We start from the raw sequence: 20,395 nt of genomic DNA, 5'->3' as shown, positions 1-20,395 counted from the left end.
ACTCTTCAGAATTTCTCTGCCAGAAACACTAAGACACCTTTGAGGACAAGAAATTAAGAATTTTACTAATGTAATTAAAGTAATTTAGGTTGATCCAAAACAACATGCTCTTTCATCCCTTGGTTAATACTGGTCAAGCAGTGTGATGTACACTAACAGTTCACAACATATACTGCTTATCATGTAGGGGACACACAATTTTAGATCATTCAAAACATTAAATGAAGTATTTGCCCTGCTGGCAAACTTCATAGATTATTTTCTACAAATGCTTGTGTTATTATAATGGAAGCTTTCAACTCCACTAGAAGGAATAAAAGTACTCTTTTTTAAGATGAATACTGCTCACATCAACTTGCTAACTACCCAGTTCTGTACTTGCAGGAAACAAGCCATGCAACAGAGTCCCATTTACAAAATAAAACCTAGTGATGCAAATTTTGATCTGTTTCATATCTCTTTTCCAATCAGAAAGTGTCTCAGAGAAGGTAAGACTTAAGACTGTTTAAAGTATTTTTAAAAATAAATTTCAACAGGCAATTTTAAAGATTCTTTTCATCTAGTTTCATTATCCCATTTTGAACTACCATCGGTTCCTCATAGTTTTCAGCTCAAGACCTAAAATTCTGTTTACTGGCTACATTTCTTTAACCTATTTGACTGCAAGGTCATCTTCCCCAGCACCTTTTTAAAACTATGAAAACATCTGTAAAAGCCATGAAACAGAACATTATCGAATGTTGAGATTCCCACGGTAAGGATTTCTTTAGCAAAAGTGTCCAAAAATTTTAGTGGTATATGTGTTTTCCCCAGACAGTACATTCCCCTTTCCCAACGGAAATGTATTAATACGTGTCATGCTTTATCAAAGAAATCTTGATTCACCACAGTGTAAATGGTTTAGGGTACAATATAACAATTATTTATATGGGGGGTGGTAGGGTGTCTCTTTGCTTGTTTATTCCAAATGAATAGTGTTTAACTGCAATTAAAAGCTAGTACAGACGCAGAATTCCTACCTTTCCAAGCAAGTTTTTTTACCAGCAAATAGACCTCTAATGCTCTCATGAGACTGAACATAGGGCATACTACCTTTCCATTAACAGTGTATTTTGAGAAGCGGATCTGGTTAAGTCTAAATATTGTTCAGGGAAGAGGAGGAAAGATTTCCAGCTTCACCTCACCTCCAATACATACTGTCAAAGTAAAACGATTAAAAATGAGACTCTCACCCACATAAAGTTATTTAACTTCAGGGTGAAGTGTTTAGACAATGGGACCAGCTTAATTCTAGAATTATTTATTAGTAAAGAGTTGTTCTTCTACATTCCCTTAATCTTTTGAAATATGTCTTCATATTCTACTACAGAGGCACAGGAAGTAGAGAATACAAAAGCTAGGATTCACCCACAAATACTTTGGGGATGGGAGAAGGCAGTTTCTGCCTTTCCTGTGTCTCCACACCCCCTTAGCTCTTCTTAGCTGAGGAATCTGAATTATCCAAGACCCTTAGAAGGAAATGTTTTTAAGTGGTCAGCAAGTACCAAAACTAGGTTTGACTTGAAGTTAATGTTCTTGCCTGCAAGAGCAATAAAGCAAAGAGTAAGAAACGGTACTCCTTATCAAATTTTTACTGCTAATGAAGAAAATGCAAAGTCAGAAAATAGTTTAGAGTCCATGGCAGCACTGACATTTTGTGGAGGTAAGGGGAAATGAATCTTTCATTTCAGATACAAACAAGAACTAGATTAGTAACTCTGAAAATTACACAGAGAAGTTCAATTGTTGTTTAAAGCAAACCACAGTTAAGAACAAAAAACCCAACCAACCCCACCCCCCTCCAAAAAAAACCAAATCAGAAAGAACAATAATCTATCAGAGAACTGATAGCAGACTAGGCAAAACTCATGGGGATTTGCTTCATTCCACACTGTTTACAGATAATGAATGCATAGCTGAGAAGCACACCTGCCCCACAGCGCATCTGCTACCTGGGATATGTTTACTACAGGTGTCCCACATTCCCCTTCATCCCTCTCACCACCAGAATTGATCACAAACCCAGCCTTCCCCCAGTCCCAGCACTCAAACGACTCCTATCACTTTGCACATCAGCTTTCTAGGTCTGATTTCAAGCCACAGTAATGCTGAACAGACTACAAAAGAACAGTTAGCTGTTTTGCTTATACTTGAGTCTTTTCCTTTGTGATGGCACTAATTTGGGGTTCTCTTCTTTATCAGAACACAGGAACTAAGTGATTAATTAGTGACACTAAACTTCTGTTAAATTTAGCTGAATTTGCATCAATAGGTTAAAAAAAACCCCAACAAATCTAATAGAAAGGTTTATGATCAGACTGTCTTTTCTTTATCCCTTTCTTAAAAACAATACTATTTTTAGTTTGACTTCCTATGGGATTTCGTCTTTATTTTTACATTCCATGCAGGCATGTGTGATCTCTGCCCACCGAAGGCCCTCAAGTTAAAAGTCCTAAGGCCAATATGATTATGTACAAAGTAACTCATTTTATAAAAGTTCATTAGTATCAGCAACAATAGTAATACAGTAGTATTCACTAACAAGCATCCAGTATCATATAGATTTACATAGCATCGCTACAAAACAGCTACAAAACCAGAGCATTTCTATGCAGCTCTGTCAATACAATGGAAAATAAACATTTTTCTATACTGTTAAAAAAACCCCAATGTGTTGAGCCATTCAGTCATTTCTAGCCAAGTTTTTCTTTGTGTAACAAAATACATTCTCACTTAGCATTAAATTTTCAAATTTTTTTTTACATTTTTAGTATATAGTTCTAGCAGGTTTTAGTTTTTAACGCGGTCTTCAGTTTTAAGTTACTATTTTAAACAGAATAAATAATCTGTAGATCAGATAGAAAACTATTTGTCAAGAATTAATTGCAAAGTAAATTATCTTTCCATTGATAGCCCACAGGGCTATTTTTTCCACTTTTTGAAAAGGTTTTATTTAAACATACAGACAGAGAGCACATATTACATTGCTGTTGTATGTAAAAAACAAGCAAGCAACCCCCCACTGCCAAAGCTGGTGGTTCACATGTGGACAGGGAAAAAAAGGATTAAATAAACTCTCAAGAGGCCCTTTGTTTGCATAAATTAATTTCTGAGAAATTAAGATGTCCAAAACTGTGCTAATCTTCATCTAAAAAGTAAAGTCAATTCCTAGCATCAGCAGCTACAGTAAGTCCCACTGTCAAGTAGAATGAAAAATGGCACAAAACATGCAACTAGAATGAAAGATGGCACAAAAGCACAAAATACATCACACGAACTCAAATTTCAAGACAAGATCTTCCTGAACTTGGCTCATGGCACTCTGGACAAACAGGAATGCATGGATAAAGGCTTTGGACTTTGAAAAATATTAAAATCAGAACTCAGAATGGATTTTTATAGTTGGCATAATTTTGCAAAAGCGAAGTTACAAATTCTGTAAATTTGTACAGAAGTTACTCTGAAGCACACAATTACTGGATTTTAAACTGCCTGTCAATATTATCCAGTCTTCTTAGAGTACCTTTCCAAAGTAATTTTTTGATCCTGCAGATTAATACTTTATATAGAATATGAAATGCTGTTCTGGAACAAATCAGTAAGATGGAGCAGATATAACGTTAACATGCAGCCAGATTAACACTGGGGGAAAGTTTAGGTAGTCTAGCTTTAAGTGCACTATTAAAAACGTACTTTAACTAACTTCCATTGCAAAAAAAAAAAAAAAGGGCTCAATACCGTTCCCTAAATAGAAGTTATTTTAAAAAAAAACCAAAACAACCCAAACCAAAACCAATCACCCCAAACCCAAAAAGAACAAAACCAAAGAAGCCCACAGTTCTCTATCTAATCTTATTTTAGAACAGAAGAATGACTTTTATATACTTGTACTCTTTGGCAGGGAATCTATGAAACCAAAACATGTCCTGACAAATTGAGCCTTTCCTGAGAAGGGTTCATAGCCACTAGTTCATTTATAAGGTATTACGTGGGAGACAGCAAGTCATAACAGTTTGAAAGTCAACAACATGGAATGTACCAACATATTTATGAAGAATGACAGTAGCAGTTATTTACATTTCAGGGTAGTTAATTGTTCTTTATGAATTAGGTTTCCCCTGTATAAATTAGAAAACTACAAAAAGTCAAAACTGGGAGGAATCCCCATTGTCTTTAAAAGTTCAAGTAAATCCATCTTTGCAGCACTCTCCTTAGACAATAGCATATTGCTCGTATAAAAGGTCTCTTATCCTATAGAAGTCCTGACAGAGACAGCCTTCCAATCCAATGCGCCCTGTTTCAGTCTGAAACAAAAGACATGTTTCAATTTGTTATCTTTACACAAATGAGAAACTTAATTTACAATATTATTTACCAAAGAGTTTAAGACACAGAACACCTACCCTGCGAACAGCCACCAGATTGTTGCACACAAGCACTCCTCCTACAAATTCAGCTTGTATACCTTCTCGCAAGAGAACTTGCTTGAAGTCAGACAGTCTTGGCTCATTCATAAACACAGACTGATGTCCAAGAACCTTCAAACAATACAGATAATTTGAGCACTTCTGCTACTTAATACATACCACTTTTCCAAAGATCTCCACTGTGTTGGCAGCAGTGTGGCCTAAACTACAGGACTATAAATGAGAAGATTGGTTCTATTTCTGTTCACCTGCACCAAGACATTTCCAGGATAGGAAGGCCTTAGAAGTTATCTGTCAAGTAATGGACAAGTTTCCTTCTTTGCTCACATATTGAAGATAAATGGAAAGCTGCCACTGGAGATCCCTCTTCCAGGCCATGTTATGCCAGGGACAGAGCTGCAGTAAGCTGTACTGCTGATTAGTACATAGTTCTGTAACAACTGTCATGAACCTGAACAGACTTTAGAGTTGTCTCCACATTTATCTAGCTCCTAGAACAGACTACATTTAGGACTGTGCAACAGTATTTTAAAAAGCAATTCTGGGATTGGAAGGCATTGTAATCATTCAATGAAAAGATAAAATAATATCTACTCACATGCAAAGTATTTTAAGAGTAAAGATAAATTTACAGAAAAAGATTAATGAACTCTCAAATCACTACTATAGAAGCAGAGATGTATGAATTTTGAAGATCTATATCTCAAGTATATAAAGTATTTTCCATAGCATCAACAAAACAACAAAATCCAAGAGTGACTAAACACCAACTAATTTCCAAACCTGCAAGTACTAACTACAAATATGAAACATGCTAATTAAAATCTTATCTTCATACATAGATGGTACTGTATGTAGGCACTGTTAGTGGGTACAAGATCATCCTTGCTAAAAGCATAAAATCTGAACAAAGAACAGTACCAGATTTAACAAAGAGAAAACCAAATCTGAAAATCGGTTTCAGTTAGGCTTTCATTGGGAGTAAGATCAGAGTATCAACCTCTAAGCACTAGAAAAAGACAAATGAGTAGAGAGCTCTTCAAAAATGAAGTCCAGATCAGCATAATTTCTGTACCTCATGAGGTGGCAGAGGTTCCAAGGTAGGAATGATCTCACTCTCCTCACACATCTCCTTGTCGTCATCACCAAAGAGGCTTTTCATGGCCTTCTGTTGTGCAATGACACTAGAGTCTGAAGAAGGCACATCCACTTGCATCTCTAAGTCTTCATCTTCCCTCAGCTCTCCCTCTTCCAAAATAACTCCAGTATCCACTTTTGAAACCCGCATGTCCAGAACGCCATCTATCCAAGCCAACTCAGCATCCTTGGCTTTACAGAATTGAAGGGAGCTGACAAGAGAATCTTTTAACCTGACCTGGGTTGCACAAAAATAAAAGCACTATTGATTTGATGGAAACCATAGAGAGAGATCTTACTTCAAGCTTTAAAAATTATCCGTTTTCCTTTCACTGTCTCTCCACACAGGTTTGAATCCTACTCTTTTGGGGAGGGCAAGGAGGGAATTGCTATCAGCAAGGCAAGATGTTCTATACTTTCAAAACATAATTTGTATAACCCTCATGTCACTACTCAACCTAAAAAGCAGCAGAAATCAATATTTTTTTTTGCCTTGCTAAAAATAATAAAAAAAGAACCTATACGACTGCAAACTTGAGTTAAACCTACAGCCAGAGCAATCAATTCCTTTTAAAACATCAGAAACCTTTTCTGCAGCCAAGGAGTTCCTTAGTCGGCCTTAGTAAATTTAAGGCAAGTTTTTAGAGACACATTTAGGTTACTGAACAGCAGTTCCAAATTTCAACCCTCCACAAAAATTGTAACTAATATTTTACCGTAAGAAGGGAGTTGTAAACATAGTTTTGAAAGTGGCCATAACATTACCTTATCCTGATTCCTCTGGTGCATTCCAGGACTTTAACCCATTAAATAAAGCCCTATTCTGAAAGACTGTTATCCACATGAGATTGTACAGGGTCCCCATAGCAGAATCAAGGCTGCAACTGTATGAAGGATACTGCAGCTAAGTATCCACTTGCAGCACCCTCCACTCAGAAGACACTGGGATTCTAAAGCCCCACTCACATCTATTATTTTCTAATTCAATGTCTCCAGTGTACTTCACCTGTTCAGAAAGTTTCAAACATAAAAACAAACTAAAGCGATGCAGTAGACTGAATTTCCCTCTTGTATTAAAAAAAAAAAAATTGAAATTCAATACAGTTACAATTCTATTCAGATATTTTGTGAAAAATCACAATTGTGTCATTTCTTAAACACTAACAATCCTCATATCTTTAAAAAAACCAAGAACAAAAATCCCAACAGCCAACAAACTAAACACAGAAAACACTGCTGCTTTAAGACTGTCAGAACATTATAATTTTGAATAGCAAGAACTTTCCACTTCCTACAGGGTAGCAGATTTTTCTCCGGAAAGAAGCAAAAGTACCTCTTTCAACAATTCTACTGATGTTTTTCTATTAGCTTTAAAAGGACAGAAGGAATAAAGGACTAATGCCTAAAGTGCATGTGAGAGACTTTCCTCTGAACAACTTGAAAAGTTGAATCAGGACCATACACAATTTTCACATACTTCACACAAGTTATTCAAGTTTTCTTATTTAGAGCTTAACCATGAAATTACATGCAATACGTTAGCACAGTGCAACACATCATAACCCCACTTTCCAAGAGCCATCACATTAACTTTTTTGGGGGGGTAGGGGTGTATTATTTATTTATTTTTAATATTAACTTGCTCCTAACTTTACATGTTCATTCTCAGGTACTACTTAGGTACAAAGGATTTTTTTTTGGTTGTTGTTTCCTCTGTGCTCTCTAAGGCTCCCTTTTAGATTCCAAAAAGAATCCCAAATCGCAAGTAGCGTACAGTGGTATTCTAAATATAGGCATTATAAATCTGTTAAGACTTGAGTAAAGCAAACTGATGCTCCCATGGACACGAACGTCACCTTTTGTACTACAGGTAAACATACACTGATCTCATGTTTAAGCTTTAAATACTTCTTATGAATAACCATAAGAAGAATGCTTACCTAGAAGACAGAAAAACGCTACTGTCTTTATCACACAAAACCAGTGTACGCATAGGTAATATTATCTCTCCTCTCCCAAAGAATTGAAGGCCAAATTAGAGTGCCAACACAGCTCTACTACAGTTCACAGCAGTTACGTTCCAGTACTTTACCTGGTAAATGTGAGTTTCACTTGTTGCATCTACAGTTTCATGCAGTTTCGGCATGTAAACTTTAATATCTTTTCCACCAAAAGCTCTGCAACATTCTGCAAGGTCCTGACTGGCCTCAGGTGGTCCATGGACAATGATCAGTTGTCTTGGCTTCATTTGGTTAATAATTTTTTTAATTGAGTCCCCATCTGAGCGTCCTTCATAGTCAATGTATGTAACTCTGGCTCTAGTTTGAATTAAAAAAAACAAGAATAACTTTTTTTTAGTTTAAAATATTAAACTTTTGAGTGCTTCATTTAAAAATTGAAAATATTTTGAAATTATTCTACATCAGCAAAAGCTGTCAGCACAAGCTGTCAGCACAACGTATATTGTGGTTCAGTAAAATACAGAACTGTCAAATATCAGCATATATATGCAACACTATAAATTCCCAAAATTCACTTAGTTATCTAGAACACGAGTTAAGCATATCTGAATAAGTTCTTCTTTTAACAAAATACATATACATTTGAGTATCTATGCTAACATACTATTGCACTGTTTGTTCTTCCTCTTTCACTTGTCTCCACCAGATAGGGAACAAATTATGAATTTCTTAAGAGTAGGGAACCATAAGATTCTGTACTGTGCTCCCAGAAAGGCTAGTAAAACACTAACTTAGATAGGCTGGCAGAAAAAAACCACAAAAATCAAGCCCTTTCCCACTTTCTTAATTCCAAGCTAGCCCTTTACCCAATTTGCACCATACCTATACCACCATTCTAGCAGAACTGACAAGAACAATGCCACTCACTTAATTTCCATGGATTCTGTTGCAGAAATACATTTGGTAGGAACATCTGATAAATCCTGGTCCATAGGCTCTTCTCCATTTGTCAAACCAGATTCTAATTTGCTTTTTTCTTCTTCTGTTGCTTGAAGCTCTGGAACTAGAAAATCCTCAGGTCTAAAGAATGAAAGGCATTTTGCTTTTAATAGTCTTACTGAAAAACCAAAGCACTACACAACATAAAAACAGGCAATGCTGACTATTACTGAGATGTTTTATAATTGTTATCGCCAACAATTTTATTACACTTGCCTTCAACGTTTCCATATTTGAACAGAGCTCATTTAGAAAATATCACCTTCCTACCTTAAAAAAGGACTTTGATATCTTGGGAAATACTAGCAAATTAAGGTTTTCTAGCAACTATTCCTTATGCAAATAGGACAAATATTGCTAGATTTTTCTAGGATGAACAATATTCTTTCCTCTCATTATAAATTTATCAAAATTATGTGTAATTTAAAGCAGAAAGAAGTCAGGTTAAAAAAAAATGCCTGGCATGAAACCACATCGTAAAAGGTGGGAACACAGGCCAAGGATCAGCATTCTGCATCTTCAATCCTATCATAAGCTTCCTGTGAGCCTTAGTGCGAACTGTCCTAACTGTTCAGAAGTTACTGCAGTTGGAAGAGTATATAACAGTGCTGCAAAAGAGACAAAATGATTATTTTTATTTTTTCTATTCTTGAATTATTTCACAGCTACTACATGCTAATATGCATTACCACCACATACTTGATAATCTCGCCATATTCATCCCATTTAATTCTTTCTTCAGGGGCTGGAAACATTGGATAAGATTTCTTTGCCTGTTTGAAGAAGCTTCCTTTCCGGCTTCCTTCACCTTTCATCATCAAATCATGTTTGGTCTTATGTACAGTTGGCTGATCAATATCCTCTTCAGCATCACTCTCATCACTGGAATCAATATCTGCCCTGAAATGACATTCCAAAAAATCTAGCACTTCCTTTTTTCCTTCAGGTTTAATGTTACGTAAACACACTGACTGGAAAATAACAGTTGACATAACACTAATCAACAACAAGGGCAGTTTATGTATCTGAGAAAGAGCTCACAGTCAAATAGCAGATGAAACAGGTCTATCATAACCACAGATTAAAAGACAAACATTCCCGACTCCTCAGTGTCCTCAGACAAGTCTATCAAAACTATGATTGTCATTTACCCTTGTAAACGGTTGAAACAGCAGAATGATCACAGAGAAATTTCAACTCTGAGCATAACAGCAGAATGCAAGAACAGCCAATATACTCACTCTTTAGACTGTTCTAACTTCTTAGCTGCTTCTTTCTTTAGTTTCTCCTTTTCTAGGTATTCTTCAAGTTCTTTTCCTTCCAATTTGACACGTTTTCTCAACTGCAGATAGAATTAAAATTAATGTTATTGTGAGTAGCTGATGTGATTTAAATACTTTTCCTACATGCTGCTGACAAGAATATTTGTATTTAAGTACCAAGGTTAAGTACAACTTTTACGTCACACACAAGATAAGATTATGCAAACGTGTGGCCCCATGACAATGTTCTCAATTAGTAGTGTCTACTTTAACAGAACAGCATTTCTAAAAGTATCAAAATCAATTGGCTTTACAAATATTTCTTAAAACATTGTCACAAAATACCTCTCCAATAAGTAAATGCAAATACTCTGAGATGAGCAGCATTTTTAAAATTTTTGTGTCACTAACATCAAACCAAGAAAACCTGGAAAAGTCACACTAGCAAGCAAAACAATGGTAAGGTTTGTTTCTTGTTTTCTGAAAATCAAATTGGAGTGTAGGTCACTTCGACTATTACTAGAATTCAGAATTATTCAAATACTGTAATTCAATGCTTCCAATCCAATCTAAAACTAAAGTAAAACTGCATCAGGATTGAAATTATCACTGTGATCACAGTGGACTCCCATAAATTAACAATACTTGCCAGAGAGAAGTAGACACAGGTATATAAATTATTGAAAATAATTTGAAAGCATGAAAGCCAGCTGTACATATAACAATTGTGTTCTAATTCCTAGCTTTCTCTTATCTTTCTAATTCTGGGGGGATATAGTCTACTAATTTGACCTGATTCTCCCCTCATCTAATACCAGAGTATTTTCCAGCAAGAACAATCCATCATATATTGCAATCTGTACGTCAACCGCAAGCAGAATTTTTTCTATTATAACAAAGCCACGAAAGAAAGCATTGTCAAAACATAAGTATTTAAAAGCAACTTCATGCTCATCTCTGTGGAGTACTAATTTTGCCACAATATCAAAAAGCATTCTGCAGTTCCTAACATGAGACCTATTTTTATGTAATTTTATCCACAATTGGTTAAACATGCAACCTACTTATTTCAGATGTCCCTCTGCCACTAGAAGTGTTTTCAGTAGATCAAAAAGGAAACTAAGTTCAGTTTTGCTCATATTCTCCCAGATGACTCACAATAAAAAGACTTTGAGATATATAGACAACTCTTACCTCAATATCTATTACTTTTTCAGAAGGATTATCAATCAGGAATCGTGCCAATGTTCCAGGTGTAGTGCGGTAAGTTAAAATGATAGAGTTTTTGGAATCCTGGCACCATTGAATGAAAAGATCTCTAGAAAACCCACACTCTAAGTCAGGTTGACTGGCAAGAACAACTTTCGGACTAGGCACTCGAGCCAGATCAGACAGACTATGACATAAGGAGAGATGGCGGAACTGGAAAGGATTGTTTCTCTTGTCTTCAAAGCACCTCATCAACTTGTCACTCATCCATTCAACCTAAAACACATATTAAGAAAAAGTTATCTGTAAGAACGCAAGTTCTATAATAATATAAAAATCTGATATGAAATACAGGATGCAATACACATGTGATTACACCAGTGTTTCTCAGCAAGTGTAGAAATAATGCTGAGCATAAACAACAGAAACAAGTACTTTAAGTCCTCTTTTTTTAACAACTATAAACTATGCTAACAGGTTTTGTGATAAAAACAGAAATTACTATCAAAAAACATGCCCATAGCCATGACTGGACTCTGTGTTACTTGATCGAAAGATGTGAGACACAAACATGCACTATATAATGAGGACAATACCCAGTATTTAGCCATTTTTTACCGTTAAAAAGAAAAACAAAATGCTTTTACATACATGTTCCATCACCCTCTTCATAATTGCATTTTAAAATTCAAACAAACCTGTGATTTAGAGAACTCCACTACATTGTAGCTGACGTTATTCAAAAGTGCTAGAGAGTAGACTCCTAATCCTGCATCTTTCGTTCTCCAGATCTGATCAAGAAGCTGAGCAAGTTCCAGAACTCTGCCTGCTGTATCCACGGCTATTAGTACGTTTCCATCACCTCGTAATGTCTCCAAAACATTAGCTAAGAATTAAAAACAAACCAAAAAATCTACTTACACTTTGAACTAAAAATAGAATGTTCATGGCTTGTTTTTTTTGTTTATCACACTAACAATCATAATCAAAAGCAAATTGAACACAGAAATAAATTAAACTTCAAAAGAGATCCCAAACCATGTTTCCACCAAAATTAAAGGGAGCTGGAGTTTTCTTGGTAGCTCTGAAGATCTCACTGCCTTGATACTACTTTTTCTTTCTTTCTCTTTATTTAAAGAATTAACAAAAAACACTCAAAAAAACCCCCCAACAAAACAGCGAATGGCATTTAAAAACGCACGTGCTGAGCAAGGTCATTTAAAAATCCCTTAAGAGATTAATTGATATGGGGTAAAATACACTGTTTTCAAATATGGTTCATTGTTTTCAGGAAAATGTTTAATCCATAGGATCAGGTACCATCAGAAAATAGTAATTCGAAATTTGTTAAATTTTAATAAAGGTTCTTAGTTTGGATGCTGATCGATTTCTCATAGAAAAACAATTTACAGTGGCTAATACAACACATTACTGCTACTTTCAAGCCCAAACAGAATACATACTCAGTAGCTGTTCATCCCTTTGCTTCCTCCTGGGTTGTACGTAAGTAGCATTAAATGAATCTGTAATAAGCAATGAAGGCCTGCTCAACATTTCCAAGGAACATCCATTCAGATGGCTGTGGAAAAAAGGCAAAAATCTCACTTTTTGCATTTCTATTTTATGAGAAAAAAATGTAACAGCAAGCTTCCAAATGTTTGCATGCACAGAAATCAAACCCCTTAGCAGCTGAATATTTTCTGCTTCAAACTTACAAATAAAACTGAGTGGAATGAAGATATCCAGAGCTAATGCTTGTTTCAAATTGATTAATCTGAATGCAAGTGAAGTTAGTGGTCTTAGAGCTGGAAAGGCACTGCTACTTCCATACCTGCTTATCACACACTATATGATGCACACCTAACACAACGCCTAAAAAAATATATTTTGTTATGTTGAACTTACATCTCCCTCTTGTGGTTGAAATCAACTGCATAAACAATTTCTTCCTCTCCATCCTTGACAATCTTCCAAATTGTGCCTCCTATCATGTGGCCAGCTGGCAATGGTGTGATTGACAAACCATGTCCTTTGCCTACAAAAGTTTTCAATATTTTAGTTATGTTACATGTATTCAAATCCATTACTCTGCAAAAGAGATAGTAATTCTAAACAACTGAATGCCAAAATTATTACTGGAAAAAAAACCAAACACAAATGAAGTATGAAAAATCAGTAACATATCTGTCCTTCCCATCTAACCAGTAACTTCAAAGTATTTTGCAAATCACTTCTATTTTGCCTCCAGAAGAAGAAAGTAAAGTGATCACTTCTCTCCACCTCCCACTGTTACTCAGAGGCACTGCAGAGCTGCTGTAACTATAAACTGAAACAACAGTAAATTATATAACAAACATATCACATGAAAGCAAGTACACTGGCAAAAGGCAGACCCCTCTCTGTGGGGCAACACAAAATGTTTACTATGTCATTCACTGTCCAGGTATTTACAAAAACACATATAAATTACACAAACTGGAAGTCTTCCAGAATGGCAAACATGCAAATCAAACAATACCAGGAAAGGTGTTCATGTGCTACAGCCAGGGATGATGGACTTTTCAGCACCCGGTGCCTTTTTTTTTTTTTAAGCACTGCTGTTCCTCATCATTGGTGCTAGCCTGTATCTTTGTCAGACTAAAACTAGACCACCCATGACCATTACTCACTGACTTTGCTGTATTCCACTAACCTGAACAGAAATGCACAGCTTTTAATTATTAAAACATACATTATCTTTCTAAATGCATCCAGCAAGTCTTTTTGAACATGAAAAAAGTAGGGTGTTTTAAAATTGCTCACTAAAATTACTTTTAACATGTAAAAGGCAACACAGACATAGCTTTACTACAAATATCTTGAAAAACGGTCAGCAGCCTTTGAAGGATGTTATCCCATTTCTATTTTTGAAATTACAGGGCAAGTATTTTGGCAAGCAGTGTTCAGGAACTGGTAGATACTGCACCTCAGAGACAAGCTGCTGGTGGTCAGCTTGTATGTGTCTGTCGCAGAACAGGGTTTCCATTTCATTCTGACCTTTAAATTCAACAAGAGTGAAAAACCGCTGATTCTCCAGATGCCATAGTTCCTAGCAATAAGCTACACTGAGTATCATTCAGTCAGTGAAGACCACCTCATTAAATCATCCACATGCTGTAACTTAATCTCTGCAACCTATTCACACTCTAGAAAACTTTCCTTTGTGTTACCAGCTACTGAAGAGTTCTGAGGTATCTATAGGCATGAGTAAATGCTTTGGAAAGACACAAGCCAATTCCAAGAAAAGTTACAAAAACACAAAAGAGAAACAAATGTCTACATATGCTTTAGCATGACCTCCTCCTCATTAAGCAGAAATTCTACCTATTTCCATGTATAATTACTGAGGCAAACATTCAGCTGATACAGGCTGACACAAGGCTACTGAATTCAGCCCTGCAGAATGCACAAAACTTACTCCCTTTCAAAAAAATTACTTTTAACTCTTAATGACTCTGTTGCCTTTCACTGAAAGTCATTTATTGAAACTCTGGTGACAACTTTACCTTTCAAGTTCACAATTTGAGAAAACTTCAGCTGTTGTATCTTATCAAAGGCTGCATCTACATCATCCAACGTAAAGAGCGTGAAATCTTCAGTATTATGGCGGGACTAAAACAAATAAGAAGTACAGAGCATTCAAGATCCGGAGCACACTACTGTATCAGAGATGTTGTGTATGAAAGTATCAACTTAAATATACCTGGTAGAGATCGTACATAAACATCTGTCCCATTTTATATACAGGAATAGTTGCGTAAATGGCACAATTCAACCCCATTTTTCCAACTGCATATGGAAGAGCACCAAGGTGTAGAGGGTCAGGATGAGAAAGAAGAACAGCATCAACCTGGTGTACATGTCTACAAAAAGAGGGACAACAGAAGTTGATGAAAACATGGGGTATACAGCGCCATACAGAACTATTATGGCTGTTTTGAGAATACATACAAAGTCTGAATGCCAAACAAGAAAACTTAAGTCCTTCCAGGTTTAGAACAAAGTTTTTAAAATTATAATTAAAAGTTACAGATATTTCCAAACATTCAAGTACTTAAAAATGCAAGTCACATCTGGAAACATAATTTCAAGGTCTGGAAGACATAGGTTTCACATCAAATTCCTAATTAGAAAGACCTTAATATATACTTGGACACCAGAAAGTACATTAACTGAGGGGCCAAAAATATTATCAGTGCTACAAATTGTTTATACATCTAAAAACCTTAAACAGACTACAACTTTTCTTCTGAGGAGAAAGACTAAGTAACAGGACCAAAGACACAACAATCCTTAAATACTTGAAACAGAAAAAGGCAAATATATCATTTAAGAAGAGCAGCACATAAGTTTTGGAGGTTTGATTCATTTTAAAAACAGAAGGTTTTTTTCTTCTAAAGTGCTGCATAAAATAAGAACTCATGCTAAAAAACTACTACCTATGCTAACTGAAAAACTTGAGGGCAGAAAACATGCCACAAGCCAAAATACAAGTTAGGCTGAAAACTTTTTGTTCCCTCACAAAGCAACTGGGGCACACACATTTTTTTCTTGATGGCTATTATTAAAAAAGGGATCTTATCTAATTGCTTCTCGGATAAGACCCTCAAAAAATTTATAAGTTATCCATAGTACATAATAATCCTCAGCTAAAAGACTTCAAACACTACAAAAGTGTGCCAATGCCAGAAAAGTCAATCTATAAAAATAGCATCACAAAGCTTCGTTTCTTTCAGGAATATTTCCATGTTTCAGTCCTAACCTTGCAATCAATGCTTGCATCAGCAAAGCTCCTTACTGAAAACCTGCAGGAGTTCAGTATTAAAAGTCTAGACAGGTTTATTTCTTTGCAGGGCTGGGATAACTAACATAAGCTGTTTTCCTGACTGACAGTCTATTCAACTTGAAACAAGAAGCAGTTGAACCACTTTGCATCCAGCCTACATACACTAAGGATTCTTTCACTTAAAACTCAGTTAACCATTCTAAATTAGTTCAGAGCCAAGGTCAGTCTCCCACAAACTGCGCTCTATGACATGTTTATGAAAAAAACAAAACATCCAAGCCAAAACAGACATGGAGGAATTTGAGAATTACAGTTAATAGATGTAATTCATTAGACTCACAAGAAAAAAAACCCAAGTTTTTACTAGAAATATTTCAGCAGCATAGTTCCCTTCATAGAAACCATACTTCAAGCAACAACAAAGAATAATTTTAGATTTAACACCATCATACACATACCATTGCATGGTATTTTGAAAACTTTTAAGGACAAGACCTATTAAAAAAAAAAGTGTACAAACTGAACTACTTACTTCCTCAGAGAATCAATAATATCCATAGAAAAGTTTTCATCCCAACCACAATCCAAAAGAAAGCGAAACTCGTCTACTTGCAACAGATAGCAAAGGGCAGATTCCTCCTGCACCCCTGAAAGCGTAGTCAACTTGATAATCGATGTCATTTTCCTCTCCAAGTGTTTAATCTTCAACAGAACTAATCTGAATGAGGGAATAAAATGTTTCATTTACTATTTCAAAAGAAAAGTCTATTAATTCAGATCTAACTTCATACATTTCTGAGAATACACAGGGTAACGGTTGTGAATACCGTGCTACTGAATATCAGTTAAGTCTCAGATATTAACTTTTGATGGTCGTAGGTCTTTCATTGTTAGAAAAAGAGGTTTCTATATAGTTTAAAAAAAAATAATCACTAGGAGCAGTGCAGTTAAAGGCAGCTCCGCGCCGGGGGTGCATCCAGGGACATAGCGCAAAGCGGGCAGCGGCCCCTCAAGCCCAGGGACTGCCTGAGGGAGCTCAGCACGGGGCGGGCGGGGGCCTCCGCACGGAGGCTCCGGCACCGCGCCGGGCCCCTCCGCCGAGACAGCGGCCATGCTCGGATGAGCTGAGCCTCGTCGGCCGGGCCCGGTGTTAACGAGGAGAGCCCCGCGCCCACGCCAGTCCCGAGAAGAAAAGGAGGAAGAGAAGAGCGAGCTCGCCGAGGACAAACCGAGCGCTTCACGCCTCAGCGCCGGGGCGGGCCCAGCTCCCCACGGGGAGGAGGGGACACTCGGCAGCGAGCGCTGGCACTGCCCCCCGAGCCGGCGCCGCCGTTCCCGCTACCTGCCTCACAGGCCGCCTACGCGCCGGCCTCCCTCAAGCCCACCGGGCCGCGCGCCCGCCACCCCCGCCCCGCGCAGCGCCCTCCGCCATCTTGAGGGAGGCGGGGAGGAGGAGGAGGGAAGGTGAAAGGGTATCGGGCGGCACCACCGCGAGGCCGCCGGGGGTGAGGGCCCGCCTCCCCCTCTCCCTGCGCAGCCGGTGGGCTCTCCCGGCCTGCTCGCGGCGCCCGGTGCCCTTGGTGTGGCCGCTGCGCGGGGCCCTGCGGCGGTGAAGAGCGGTAACGGCGGGGGCTCGCGCGGGGGGCGGGAGCAGCTGAGAGGGTGTTTCCGTGGTACCGGCGTTACCCTTCCCCGGGAGTGCCTCGCCCTGTCCCTTATCCCTTCGGCCGGGACACGGGGCCGGGGGACCGGGCGGGAGCGCCCCTCAGCCGCGGGGCTTTATGGCGCTCTCTCCCCTGCGGGCACGGGCGTGCGGAGGACGGTCGGGGTCCCAGGCAGGCCGGGGGCAGCATTTCTCCGCGCCCGGTGGAGCCGGGACGCTGGCAGGGCCCTCCCGTGGGTCGGTACCCTGAGGGCCGGCCCGAGCCGCCACGGCGGCCGGGAGAGGGCAGCGCCTCCCGCCGCGCCCCCCGCCGCGCCTCAGGTGTGTGGTGAGCCGCCGGCCCGCGGCGGCTGTCAGGGGAATGGCACCGTTTGTGGCTGTTCTCTCTCATTTCTTTGTAGTTTCGAGCTCGCAGCTGTATGATTTTCTTGGTGTCTCATAACCTCCAGCAAGACGCTAATCCAGAAGGCTTTGGTTCGGTTGGAAGAAGCTTGCTGGATTTTAGAAATGGCCTTTCTTCCTTAGCTGTCAGTTCCCCACTGGTCGTACAGCTTATCTTTCAGTCTTGTTACAGATAATAAAGCGTTCATCTACAGGGGTTTAGGTTATAAATGCATTTGTAATGTTTTGCAGAAGAGCAAACTTCTGTATCATTAGAGTTACTTTAACGGGTAAATTATGTTAGAACATTTAAACGGAACTATTTCACCAGGGGTATCTTAAAAGAGGTGCTCTATTTCTCTCCCATTTTAGGATAAAATCCTATTTTCCAGGGCCAAGACTTACTTAGGATTATTGCTAGGAAACCTGTGTATGGATTTGAGAACATAATGTGTCTCGTAGTAAGTGTTTGATGGCCCTTATGTTTATTATGGTGTTGTAGGATCCTAGTAAGTGAGGTTAAAGGTGCCAGATATGCAACAGTTTTTATGTACATATTTATCAGTAACTCTTATCTGTTACGCTCTTCTTTCTAGCAGCCATGGTGAATTTCGCCCAAGCTGTGCGTGATCACTGGGTTCACATCCTTGTTCCCTTAGGATTTGTGATTGGATGCTATTTGGACAGAAAGAATGATGAAAAACTAACTGCCTTCAGAAACAAGAGCTTATTATATAGAAGGTCTGCTTTATGATGGTTCTTGATAATATATAGTTATTTTGCAAAATGCTTCTCTGTTCTTTTTGAGAGTCTTAAGTATGCAAAAAAAATCAGTAATGCTGTCAAAATGTTAAAGAGAAGAAAGCCTTTAAACTTTCAGCAGGCATTCATGAAGGGGTTTAGGTCACTAATGCTGTCTGAAAATTGGAGCTTTAGGAGTAATTTTAGTCATGAAAGAAAGGACCATTAACTGCTGTCAAGTTCTTAGTCATGAAATGTGGAAACCATTATTTTGCCTCTCTAAAACTTCAGCAGGAAACACAGTCTTTGAATTTGAATTTTCAGCTTTTCAGCGAATTATATCAAACTTCTGCCTTAAATTTAAAATGATCACAGAACTTTTTAACTAAATACTTTTATAAATTTGTGTCATTTAAAAATAACCAAGTTTTTGAAAATAAACGCAACATTTACATTGGCAACTGCTGTATCTTCACTGAAGGATGTGATTATATAGAGTGATCAGTTTGGGCTTCCTGGCTGACTTCTCAGGGAGAGTTTAGATAATTTAATGCATTGCATTGCTTCATCTATGTCAGTTCTCCTAATTCCATGTTAGACCATAGGGTTAACAAAACCACAGAAAAAAAGAATCAATGCTGCATAGGATGGGCTGATAGTAGGAATGTTATTATCAGCTTGCAGGTGGATTTTTTTTTTACTCTGGTCTCACCTAAATTAATTCTGAGTAAGAAGATAAGTTTACAACATCATCCACCCCACTATTACATTAGTACTTTTCTTACTGCAGTTGCTGGTGAAGTTGGGCTGGTATTTCAGGTTATTGCAAAAATGCCCTCTGCTTTCACACCTAGTTCTCTTCCCACTAAAGTAATGAAGTTTTAAAGTAGAATTTTTCCTTTTGGATTCCATTATGTAAGAAGTCTGTTAACTCCTTAGAGGTCAGCTGTTTTGTGCTTCCATTTAAATGAATGGGAGTTACGAAGACAAAATCCATTGAAGCTTTGGAGAGAAAAGAGGAAGCTTATCAGTATTGAAATGATTGCAAGGAAAGTTAAATTTATACATAACTCTCAAAATTAAGGTATTGTAGAATAATTAATTACATTTATTAGTAATTATTCTACAAAAATTACCCTAATTTTACTCTCTTTCCTCTATTTTTTTCTTTCCACACAGAGAGTTGAAGCCTGGTGAAGAAACTACATGGAAATAAAGGCTGCTGATAAAGTGGAAAATACTCTCATTTAGTTCACCTTATTTCATATGTTGAAACAATAGGGTTATGGTTTTTATCTTGAGAAAATATGTGAAGCTGCAGAAAAGGACAGCAGCAATTCATCAGTGCTAGTTTAATTTCCAATCTTACTTTTTGGAAGACAGTTTAATTACATGACTAATACGTGTCCAGGAATGCCATTAGTCCCTAAGTGTTGAGTAACTTTTGTCCCCAGAAGTCATATTCTGGAGGGGGGAGGAAGAATTATGTAATAAAGAAAAGCTATGCAAAAATCATTTACGTTGTTACTGATCTGTATGGTGTGGAATTCATATATTTAAAGCTAGTGTATGAACTAGCCTTCAAAGCAATACTTAACGTAGACCCAGAACATGGTCGATGGTGGTTGTATTTTTTAACGGAATCTGAATAAGTTTCTTTCCAGATTTCCTCTGTAGACTTGTCCGGAGCGGCAGCAAGCGGAGTCCTGCGGCGTGGGGACCCAGTGGGAGAACCGGAGGGTGGCAGGGAC

At 37.9% G+C, this 20,395-nt stretch overlaps 2 protein-coding genes across 7 annotated transcripts; one reads left to right on the top strand and one right to left on the bottom strand.

The window, feature by feature from the left end:
- Positions 1 to 2,506: 2,506 nt before the first annotated feature.
- On the bottom strand, positions 2,507 to 17,307 carry CPSF2 (cleavage and polyadenylation specific factor 2). Of its 5 annotated transcripts, none has more exons than XM_074824962.1 (15): positions 17,206 to 17,307; positions 16,392 to 16,577; positions 14,777 to 14,936; positions 14,580 to 14,685; positions 12,940 to 13,069; positions 12,498 to 12,613; positions 11,733 to 11,920; positions 11,020 to 11,310; positions 9,805 to 9,905; positions 9,263 to 9,463; positions 8,492 to 8,644; positions 7,696 to 7,921; positions 5,542 to 5,841; positions 4,443 to 4,577; positions 2,507 to 4,343 (listed from the first exon to the last, which is right to left on the bottom strand). In XM_074824962.1, the coding sequence occupies exons 2-15, from the start codon at positions 16,538 to 16,540 to the stop codon at positions 4,251 to 4,253; spliced, it is 2,349 nt and encodes a 782-aa protein (XP_074681063.1). In that variant the 5' UTR covers positions 16,541 to 16,577; positions 17,206 to 17,307; the 3' UTR covers positions 2,507 to 4,250. The 5 variants fall into 5 exon arrangements, with proteins under 5 accessions (XP_074681063.1, XP_074681062.1, XP_074681064.1 ...); XM_074824961.1 differs by having other exon boundaries at positions 17,089 to 17,305; XM_074824963.1 differs by having other exon boundaries at positions 17,202 to 17,304.
- Positions 17,308 to 17,343: 36 nt separating this feature from the next.
- NDUFB1 (NADH:ubiquinone oxidoreductase subunit B1) lies at positions 17,344 to 20,159 on the top strand. Of its 2 annotated transcripts, none has more exons than XM_074824966.1 (3): positions 17,344 to 17,478; positions 18,503 to 18,644; positions 19,824 to 20,159. In XM_074824966.1, exons 2-3 carry the CDS (start codon positions 18,505 to 18,507, stop codon positions 19,858 to 19,860), a joined length of 177 nt encoding a protein of 58 aa, XP_074681067.1. In that variant the 5' UTR covers positions 17,344 to 17,478; positions 18,503 to 18,504; the 3' UTR covers positions 19,861 to 20,159. The 2 variants fall into 2 exon arrangements, with proteins under 2 accessions (XP_074681067.1, XP_074681066.1); XM_074824965.1 differs by having other exon boundaries at positions 17,345 to 17,478; positions 18,500 to 18,644.
- Positions 20,160 to 20,395: the final 236 nt, after the last annotated feature.

The sequence above is a fragment of the Strix aluco genome, chromosome 4, assembly GCF_031877795.1.
Source record: "Strix aluco isolate bStrAlu1 chromosome 4, bStrAlu1.hap1, whole genome shotgun sequence".
Lineage (NCBI taxonomy): Eukaryota > Metazoa > Chordata > Aves > Strigiformes > Strigidae > Strix > Strix aluco.
The sequence above is the reverse complement of the archived record's forward strand: the minus strand, read 5'-3'. Positions and strand labels throughout refer to the sequence as shown.

What these genes read in the sequence shown, in the direction of transcription:
- CPSF2 (XM_074824960.1), bottom strand. Translation starts at nt 16,603, where the DNA reads ATGAAACATTTTATTCCCTCATTCAGATTAGTTCTGTTGAAGATTAAA. An exon ending in TCAAATTGTGAACTTGAAAG is followed by an intron (nt 13,070 to 14,579) that starts GTAAAGTTGTCA and finishes AAACTTTTGTAG; the next exon opens with GCAAAGGACATGGTTTGTCA. An exon ending in AAAAAGTAATAGATATTGAG is followed by an intron (nt 9,906 to 11,019) that starts GTAAGAGTTGTC and finishes TTCTATCTGCAG; the next exon opens with TTGAGAAAACGTGTCAAATT.
- NDUFB1 (XM_074824966.1), top strand. Translation starts at nt 18,505, where the DNA reads ATGGTGAATTTCGCCCAAGCTGTGCGTGATCACTGGGTTCACATCCTT. An exon ending in AAGAGCTTATTATATAGAAG is followed by an intron (nt 18,645 to 19,823) that starts GTCTGCTTTATG and finishes CTTTCCACACAG; the next exon opens with AGAGTTGAAGCCTGGTGAAG.